General features: G+C 41.8%; 1 protein-coding gene across 1 annotated transcript; it reads right to left on the bottom strand.

The window, feature by feature from the left end:
• Window positions 1–3,549: 3,549 nt before the first annotated feature.
• LOC110982319 (uncharacterized) lies at window positions 3,550–6,466 on the bottom strand. Its single transcript, XM_022240655.2, has 4 exons — window positions 6,290–6,466; window positions 5,872–6,009; window positions 5,018–5,171; window positions 3,550–4,109 (listed from the first exon to the last, which is right to left on the bottom strand). The coding sequence occupies exons 1-4, from the start codon at window positions 6,366–6,368 to the stop codon at window positions 4,022–4,024; spliced, it is 459 nt and encodes a 152-aa protein (XP_022096347.2). The 5' UTR covers window positions 6,369–6,466; the 3' UTR covers window positions 3,550–4,021.
• Between the last annotated feature and the right edge of the window lie 3,636 nt (window positions 6,467–10,102).

Genomic DNA, 10,102 nt, shown 5'->3' on the forward strand with positions numbered 1-10,102 from the left:
AGTAGGCCTACATGTAATCTCACGGTTGGTCCTCCAATATGATTCACTTCAATGTCAAGTCCATCTTTTGCGATGGGCCTTGAAGCTGCCGTGCATCTGGGAAAGGAGGGTATATACATTTGCCTCCTTATATTTTGTAAAAAGCTTCCCTTTGTAGCGTTTGTTTGCTTGTTTGGGTGCTGGGATATTTGTGTTGTGTTTTCTTCTTTTTCACTTGTTTCCCCTCAATTGACGTCGCACGAACGACAGTGGTTATGCCGCCATAGGGTTGCAGGCTAGTAAATACCCCAACATGATGAAAATTCCATGCACAGATCAAATCACGATTTGCATGCTGTGAAATTTTCTGCTTCTAAAGTATTTCGTGGCACGTGGACTGGAATCTACGAGCAGGACTGCCAGTTGGTATTTCTGGAGGTATCCCTCCATTATTTGAACTAGGCATCAATTGACTGGTTTGAGGGGTGAACGTCATTGGAGACAAAATATCTTCCAAAAACATCAAAGCCATTGGTTTAAATGGAAAGGAAGAAAGATGAAGAAAGGAAAGATGAAGAAATGAGCTCCAATTTATATCTTAAACACCTGAGAAAATTGTATTTTTTTCTGATTTTTTGAAATGGTTGTATATATCACTGTTCTCTTGTTTACAGCTTACTTGGTGGTCTGCAAGCGTACATGTAGATAGATTGATATCACACGTACAAAGTCACGTGGCGAGTTTAGGGAGCCGTCTCGCAGCTAGCCTTTCGCCAAGGCCATCATGGCTATAACCGACACTGAGCGGTGATACCGTAAAGCGACTGGAGAGGAGACCACACACGCGGGCGACTTTTTCACATTGTGTGCGTGCCATCTTGTGCGCGGATCTGGTCTCTGTTCTTGTCGTTTCGAGCCTTCGAGGTGAAAGGCTATCATGAGACCCGCGTATTTGGTTTTTACATTAGGCCGTCATGTTCTATCAATTTGGAAGAATGATTTCTGTAATTATACTTAAATTATCCCAAAACACACTCCCGTCGGAATTTTATCTTTTCGTTCTTCAAGTAGGATTGTAGAAAAGTCACCTGTATTTTAGATTTCCTGAAGTGAGAGGTCCGTTTTTAGAACTACATTTCTCTTTCAGGTCAAACACTTAGTTTTCAATATTTTACAAATAGCATTTTCGAAAGAGATTTTTTTAAGATGTGACGTATTCTCTCGTATACAACTGACCTAGTATTGTCAATCACCATGATAACTTAAAAACTAGGCTTTTGATAGCAAAATCTATTGACCCGCACAGCAATGTTAATTGTTATCACTGGTCATTTGGAGCGGCGCCAACTAAGTGGCGGTAGACATTGTAATAACCATTGTATGGAGCCACTGATCCGTGGGAGTCACTCCGAATGGATAAAACCTAGTACAGTAATATATGCTATAAATGCTAATGGGGCCGTTCGGAACGTCCAGTGAAACGTTGCTTCATTAGTCTGTAGAAACACAACGTTGAGCCCCCCCCCTATGTTACGGAGGCGCTATACCGGTGAAGAAACCTTGCTTGCGTCGCTATTCCCGTTTTCGAATCCCGTTGCATTCTGTTTAATGTTCAGTTTGGGGCTTTTCACCCTCGAGCTATTTCATCGTCTTCATCGCTTCTCGGCCGAATAAAAGTGTTTGCAGTAGTAGAGTGTAAACCACGTAGCCACGTACACTGCGGAGGCTTGCGTTTTTTGCCTCTCGCCTGGACACGAAGTGATACCCCGACAGAGCTTTCGTATACAGACCTGCACGAGTGCTGGGGAAACACCACGTTGGAATGTAGAATTGTTTTATTCCCATGATGCATAAGGAATCTCGGAACTTCTCTCCAATTTGCAGACGAGACAATAGCCACATATCGTGCTGGATATCTTCATTTCAGCAAATATTTTATCAGAAAAGGAATGTATACTACGAAGCGAGTTCTCAGAGCAATGTAACTGCTTTTGCTAACAATGTAAATGAAGGTATTCGGATAATGCTCAACTCACGGACGACCAAAATAATACATAAAATTTGATCAAGCCAGTTTCATAATTAAGACTCATTTGGTTGTAATATTTTTTATCGTATCTAATATAGATGGAATGAAGGTGAGAATAATTTTGTGCTTCCATGGATGTACATGTAAGTTGCGGCGGGGGGGTATTGATATTTACTTTGGGGTTGTTTTTTTCTGCCATTACACTTACGTATATTCATAACACTGTGTGCTAAGTGTTTGAGAGCTCGCGAAAAAGATTCGCTACTTTATTGGGTGGGACTCGATCCCCCGACCTATAGCTTACTAGTGCAGACGTCAAAAACCACTTGACCTTCGAAATTGAAGCTTGCCAGAGTCGGATGGCCAGTCCGAGTCAGATGTAGCAGCGGGTACCACAAATAATTTCTGAAAGATGTACCGAAATACCTTGTATGGGCAAAGCCGGGGGTAAAAATAATGATTTCATTTTGTTGTTTCACGTGTAAGGTGGATAAATATTTTTGTTACTAAGGTGGGAATAACAGGTTTATTTACTATTTTGGAATTGAAGGTTGGAGTTTTATTAAATAACAAATGCACGGTTTCTTAGACCTGTTTCCATGAATTTGGATTTGATTTGATTGGTTTGTAATATGTGTTTGATGTCTCTTCTGCCTACTGTTTTTCAGAATATGATGCGGTCATTGTTCGATGGGATATGAGGTATTTTGGCGTAAAGTGGATATAGAGAATTTACTCATTCTTTATTTTTGAGCATACAAATTTTTAAAGGTTGCACGGATTTAGTTCAACCTTACTGCTGCCAAACAAAATGCTAATCTTTGTTTCAGCCGTACGTATACCGTCGTGAATGAAGGACAGATTAAGAACCAAATATTCGGAGGCCAACATTTGGGGGGGGGCGGTGGCGGGGAGGACAAAAATTTGGAAATGTTTTAACCCCAACAGTCCTCAGTCTTAGAATTTCAGTATTAAATATTTTAGGGCCTACATATTACACCCCAGGGGGTTAAAGTTAATGTAACATTTTACTCTTTCTGTGGAGTGGGCCTGCCGATGTGTTTTGGGGGCTTTTCACTCGCTTTTGGAAAGAGAAATGAAATGGACCCTCACAAAGCGCTCTGTTCTCACCCTATCCCACCAAATGGAATTCTATTTGGGGTGTGGCCCCCTTTGGGCCCCCACATGGATTCGCCCTGGGGGGGAAGGGCATGCCATGCCGATTTGGCTTTCATTTTAGTATAGTTTAATGTTAGCGAACGACCTTTTGGAGAGCTCCCTTAAATCGTATCCTACATTACCGCCTTACAAAATGCGTCTAGCCGCGACTTCATAAAGTTGTGTACTTTAGTATAACATGCACTACCATTGTGCCAAGACGCCGCCACACATCACCCAAATCACCAGTTCGCCCGGACCCGAGAGCTATTCAACATTCATCTAGACCTATTCAGTTAACCGTTCCATTCAGAAGCATACTCTTCTCACTGTTATTTATACAGACATACACGACATTAATCAGTGCACGATACAGACAAATGTCAATTGATAGGCCCTATTTCCCCCTTTTATTTTGCAATTCTTGTCAGTGCACCTGTGATTTACCGATAACTACATGATGCCACAGAATAGGTACATAAACGTTGGTTAGCTACACCTCTATGATTGAGACTGCTTTTCTCGTTCTTTAGTCAATTTGTCGAGGAGAGGACCTGGGATCTATGCCATACTAATATGCAGATCATGGGAAGCATTACCATTAACTAACATTACAATTAGAGCTAGTATTTCCTGACAGAACGAAGCACATTTATGGTGCTCACGAAGTAGTCTATCGAGTCTAATTGAAATATTAGTTAGCAGTGCGGTATACGCATAATGCTGTATATTTGATCAGCCTTCCTTAACATAGGAATACATATACACAGACAGATAGACAAAACACTTTTACATCCGGGGTCATATTCCTGTCTGAAGTCGTCCTTTCACAAACGGACGTTTCTCCAGAGGACGTTACTCTCCCTTCTTGTTACTGTTGAACATTTCCAGCGAGATCTCGAAGGTTCCAGTGTATTTATTCAATTGCCAAAGGAGAAGGGCCCTGGGGAGGAAAAAAAGGAGGCTGCACATGAGAGACGAGCCCAAAGCAAACTTATACTAGTAGGAAGGAAAATGACTTGTGTGAAAAAATTTACGGTAAACATTAACCAAAGCGCAAGAAAAATCGTTAACGATGAACCAGCCGGCCAGATTGTTTTGGAAAGCGGGAAGGTCCATTTTCTGAGAATCTAATTGTTAAAACTATTCAATTGCTAGATACACCTGAATCGCTATCACGGAATGTTTTCGGAATACGTTTGATACGAGGTGTCCTTTCCCTTGAACTAATAACTCATTCTGGGATGCTAGTTTTATGCATCAGGCCCGTAGGCTGGGGAGAGTTCGAGGGGTTCGAACGAACCCTCCCCCGCTCGCTTCTGAGTTCCGCTTGCTGGTGGTCATTTTGTGTGTAGGCCCTACTGAATATTTCAAATATACCGTAATATTCGGCATACGAGCCACTGCTTATACGTGGATTCTCAAGCTCAAGGTGACCACGATTAACGAATCAACCTCTAGTCATAATGTACCGTCAGGAATTTCCGGCAAATATCCACATCTCAGGTGTTTCAAAGGGTTTGAAATCAATGTATTTTTGCTAAGTTTATTCAATATTGAAAACTACAGTGTACAAGTCTTACATACAACCTTTGGTTCGCGACAGACATGCAACTTTTCAATGCTGTTTTCCAATGCACATTGTGATAGGCCTTTGTATAAAATGTGTTCACAGTGCCCAAAGTTCCTCTTTTGGTTTGACGACCCCCCCCCCAGTCTCTAGTCAGGCAACGGGCCTGTATAACAACCCACCACCCAAATATTTACAAGTACGAACCTCCTCAGTGTACTGGATAGCAAGTCTGACTGGCAGCACTAATTACAAGTTGGACAAGTCCACATTATACTTACTTTCCTTCAAACAGCTTGTTCTCCGACTTGTCATAAAGGGTGAATGTTTTCAGTTCCATGACAAGACCATCCTTCCAGCTCAGATAATCCAAGTAGTTAACATAGTAGTCATACTTTCCAGCGCTGGAAACCCAACTTAAGTTTTCGGCCAATTCTATTAAGAAAAATAAAGGTTGTGTTATTTGCACTGGCCATTACAACTGGGAATTTATCAAACAATACTATGAGCTGCAAAGAAAGTGTGCATCACCAAAGTGCCGTTTACCTCTGGAGAAACCTGAATGGAAGCTGTCCAAAAGGAAAATTCCATCTCGTTTGAAACATGAGAGGTCTCAGTAATGGAATGGTTGAAAGTCTTTTGTCATGATTTATTAAGTTTTCATTCCCTTCCGTTTTCTAGCAAACACCGATGCCAAGTGCCAAAGACCACCGAGCGGAAAATTACTAAATATTTGAAAAGAAAAGGTGGTCTCGAGAAATATTTAGTATCTCTTGGCCTATCCGATTGACGCCGAAAAAATCTGCATTTCAGGGAGACAGGAGTATTCCACGTTCGTTTACAATTAAATTCACAGCTGGTTAGGAGCAAATACTAAAGTTGGATTTCCTTTCTTTTGGTCATGTTCAATGTTTTCAAGCCATACATCCTGCTGAAGCAGTTGAAATGTCAACTCATCTTGATATAAAAATGGCACTCTAGTGCAATTTTTCAAGTTGCAATGAATAAGAGCTCAAACGGAAAAAATAGTTTAGAATTTCATGCATTTGAACCCGCACACAACCAACGAGGTGGCGACCGAACATCGATCTTATCTATGATCTTTTTCTAGTTTGAATATACTAGCACAACTCACTGTCTTTTCCAGTGAAGCCAGGATGCCCCTCAGGAAGAAACAGCACGTCCGGCTTGTACAACTTCATAATCGAGTCCAAGTCGTTCACTTCCACTGCATTCTTGAAGTCAACATTAATCTTCAAAATATCCCGAAGCTCTACAAAACAAAAGTTTTTAAATTTTGATAGAGAAACCTGGATTCTTTGTGTGCATGTTCGTTTAGTTTTGAGATCAGGACCAAATTTAAAAGGTTTAAGAACTCAAAACACATTTTTGAAATTCGCCCCGTCTCATTGTCATACAAAATACATTACGTGCATTTCCAAGTCAATTCGGAAAGGTTTCCTGAAGGCCAAGATCTTCAAATCTGTACAAACCAAATGTTCCGTGTTACAGAGCAAAATGGGTTCGAAGGTACTTTCCCCCACGATTCTTACGTGGATTCACGAACGCCTGGCCAGATGGAATCACGGCAAAAACCACTACGAGTGCGCCAAGGAAAGTCGAAGCAGACATGATGTAAAAACTGGACTGAAGTTCCTGAAGAGCAGCGAGTCGAAAGGCAATGTACGCAGCAAGGTCTGGTCACGGAATGTTGGCGGTGGTGTTGCGTGGTAAGGTTTAAGTAGGGATTCTGGCTTGGACCAAGGCACGTGTGTAACATAACAGATTACAATACATTTAGAATTCTTCAAAGAAACAGATTTGAATTTGGGACAATTCAATAAACCTGATCAACGCCCTTAAATCGCCTTTTGTATAAATTGAAGTCCCACCAGCCACTACCCCCATGCATTTAAGGCATGTCCAGGGTCCGCATTTCAACCAAGCACCAAAGGTGTATACCAGGCTAGTGGTTTCTGACTATCATCGAAAACTGCGTTATTGGCGGTATGCCGGAATACCGTACATACCGAATAACTGGAGCGTGGTATGTCCTGAATTTGGTGCTTTTGTAACACACACATTCGAGGCTTAAATTTGTGAATATAGGGTAAACGTAGTTTCACAGGATTCCCGGGGTTGAATCGCTCGGGAACACTTATATGACTTCGTGTTCGGCAAACCTTGCCCATTTGTAAGGTTGCCTTCACCTTCAAATGCTTGCCCATTTATTACCACGTGATTCACATTAACTATGACAACACTGATCATGAAGTTGCCTTCAAACTCTTGCTGTATACATCCAAAATTATACTACAGATCATAATAATCCTACAACTCAAACACACTGTGTTCAACCCTCTGGACCCTTGTTCTTATTGATTATAGCCCTCATTGCGATATCATTATAATATCGTTAATTTCTGAAATGTCATTTACTTCATTCGTAAACGTTAGAGAAGAAAAGTCACCTCGCTTCCAACAGTTACCTTTGACGAAATACTAATAACCACTTACAAAATACCGTTAGAAGCCCAATCCCAAGACACTTAATAAAGAGACAACCGTAACTATGGAATTCCATATCTGCCGTCGCGCGTCGCCCGTGTTTTTTTTTTTTTTTTTTTGGTCACGATTGCGCAGTGGTATTTTTAACTTTGACCCTTGATCGTTTCACATGTACATGTCCTTATTTGATCGATCCACCATGCCTGACTCTCATTTTAGCAATAGAGCTAGAAGATGTACATGTATTCGTTTTTCAGTTGCGCCAAACTCCAATTGAAAGAAGAAATAATATCCTGACATCGGTTAAGTAACGTGTATATGAATAATACCATTTTGGTTACATAAATAAATTAACAAAATAGACTTTTGTTAGGGTAGATTGTTTTTCTCGATAACTTAGTTACTCTAGTCGTAACTTTACTCGTTAACAGCCTGACTTTAGGTCTGTAGCCTATGTAATATTTTTGTCTGTCCCTGCACGATATTCCACAGAACGGAATGTAAATAATAGATTATTTACAATGTTTGATTCCTTAATAGTTTTCATAAGAGAAGAACTGATTCAACATTATTTTGAGGGCGGGTATACCTATGATGAAATCTGCTGTATACTCCAAATTAGACATTTTTTTAGTTGCAGGTTGGCTCACAGAAGTCTTTTAAACAGTAACGTTACTTGTTAGCCATGAATAATGCTGATGTGCTGGACAACCTGTTCTCATTGGTCTATCCGCCATGGCATACACACCCACAAAACCAACACGTCACATTTTCTGAAACTTAAACCAAGTGGTAATTGCCCCTTAACAATACATTTAATAAACAGTTTGTTATCCACAGCACGTCTGGTATTTCTGGATTTCAAGGTGAAATTGAGAGGACAAGATAGAATATCTGTATCGGTTGGCAGATTTCTTCCTGGAACTTGATGAAAACAAGTCGGCACATTTTTACAGTATGCAAATTAGAATAACACCGTGGATAAGTTGGCCGGAACATTTTTGCTGAAAATGTTTTTCCCCCAAAAACACTTGGTTGAATTCTCAGAGAGGCGATATTTTCTTGTCAAGGGGCAGGGGTAGTCTAGCATTATTGGAATTAATTGTGTGATATGCTTTGCAGGTGGGAATTGTACTTGCCTTATTCGGAAAAGATTTTTAGAAGTGAATGGAATCATCACATTGTCATTTGTTAAACCCCAGCTTTTGCAGGTCCTATGCAACCCATTTGATGGGCGACGCACGACGGACGAAGCACGACGGGCGACGGACGACGCCCGACGGGCGACGTGCGACGGACGACGCGCGACGCATGACGGGCAACGCACGACGGACGACGCACGACGGAAAATGGCATGTTTGGAACGACGGCAGATATGGAATTCCATACGTAACTAACATAACAGTAGTCAAGTGTTACGTGGCTTGTAGGCGCGGCCTATATTATGTATGGACTTGAAACTAAAGGGACGACAGAATATCCGGTCCTGCCGGACACTCATTGCGCGCGGGACGAAATATCTGGTCACCCCAGTCTCCATTAATCACTTTCAAAGTCCGAAGCAACACTTACACGCTCGTCCCCAATAACAAGGATAGAATTATACGATAGTATAGATGTATTTTAAAAAAGGAAAACACTCGTCGATCTCATTGCCCTATTGAGCGCAGCAGGGGAGGAGTATACCGCGTCCTCGACGTCACGTAGATCGTATCAACTCTGTCCATGACAAGCAAGCTTCAAGCGCCCTCTTAGTCCGCGCGATTGCTGGGCGCTGGTGTCGCTCGTGACATGCACCCAGCGCCCGACAAGGCGTTGGGAAGGGCTGATGTCTTTGCACTGTGATTGGCTGCACTAATTGTGCACCACCTGTGATGGCCCACAAATGGCCTTGGTATAATCACAGTGTGGTAATTTATCTTTTCACTAAGTATCACTGATCACGTGTCTTTTGGGAATATATTTCAAATCACTGGTTCATATAACCAAATGGTGTTGTGAGAATATTTTAAGCAATGAGGAGGACAAAGAAAAATATCCCATTGATAACCGCCGCTTGTGTAACGCATTGAGCGAGCTCTTGCGCCTGCAGGCAGATATTTACCCACAATACTTTGCACGTCGTCAGCTGTGACTCAGTGTGACGTGCATGTATTTCCTTTACTGAACTCTGTGCAAGGCCATCAGGGTGCAACCCTAAACATAAACTCCAATAGACACCAATGATACATCCTTATATATTTCAAAATTATTTTAAACATACAACTCTTACAGGTGTCCAGGCTAGACAGAATAACGATGTTTGGCATGTCCTCTTTCATTTTCCTTTTATTTTTTAGTGGGTTGACCAATGAATTTTTAAAGAAATTCACACCCCGGCGAAGTAGACCACCCCCAAAATGAAGGAAATTCCACTGCCCGGAAAATGAGCAGTTTTGAAAATGCATCCCTTTGCAAAACGGCTAAATAGTGCCACTTTCGGACCCGACAGCATCCAAATAGCTAAGAATTGGAAGCACCGAGTCCGGGCATGGGGTTCAGTGCCATATTTTCTCAATTTCTCAATTCCTTGGCTCTCAGGACTCTCTAATAATTATAGATTATTCAGTAATGAGGTCAGCGGACACATTTCTCGCCTACTTGCGGGGGTGCATCCATCAGCCCTTTCCAAATCCCTGCTCGGGCGCTGGGCGACGAGCGAAGGCGCTGGTCAACCATCGCCTTACAGCGATCATGCAGCACCGCTCTTTACACGTCTAAGTGGGAGTGCTGGGATAGGCTGGGCACTCTCCCATCACTTCACTTTGGCTCCAGTCCCCTATGGACTGTTCTCTTATTTCTCAAAACTTTCGAAAATT

Source organism: Acanthaster planci, linkage group LG09 (genome assembly GCF_054643075.1).
Source record: "Acanthaster planci isolate LZ-2023a linkage group LG09, COTS_SCS, whole genome shotgun sequence".
Lineage (NCBI taxonomy): Eukaryota > Metazoa > Echinodermata > Asteroidea > Valvatida > Acanthasteridae > Acanthaster > Acanthaster planci.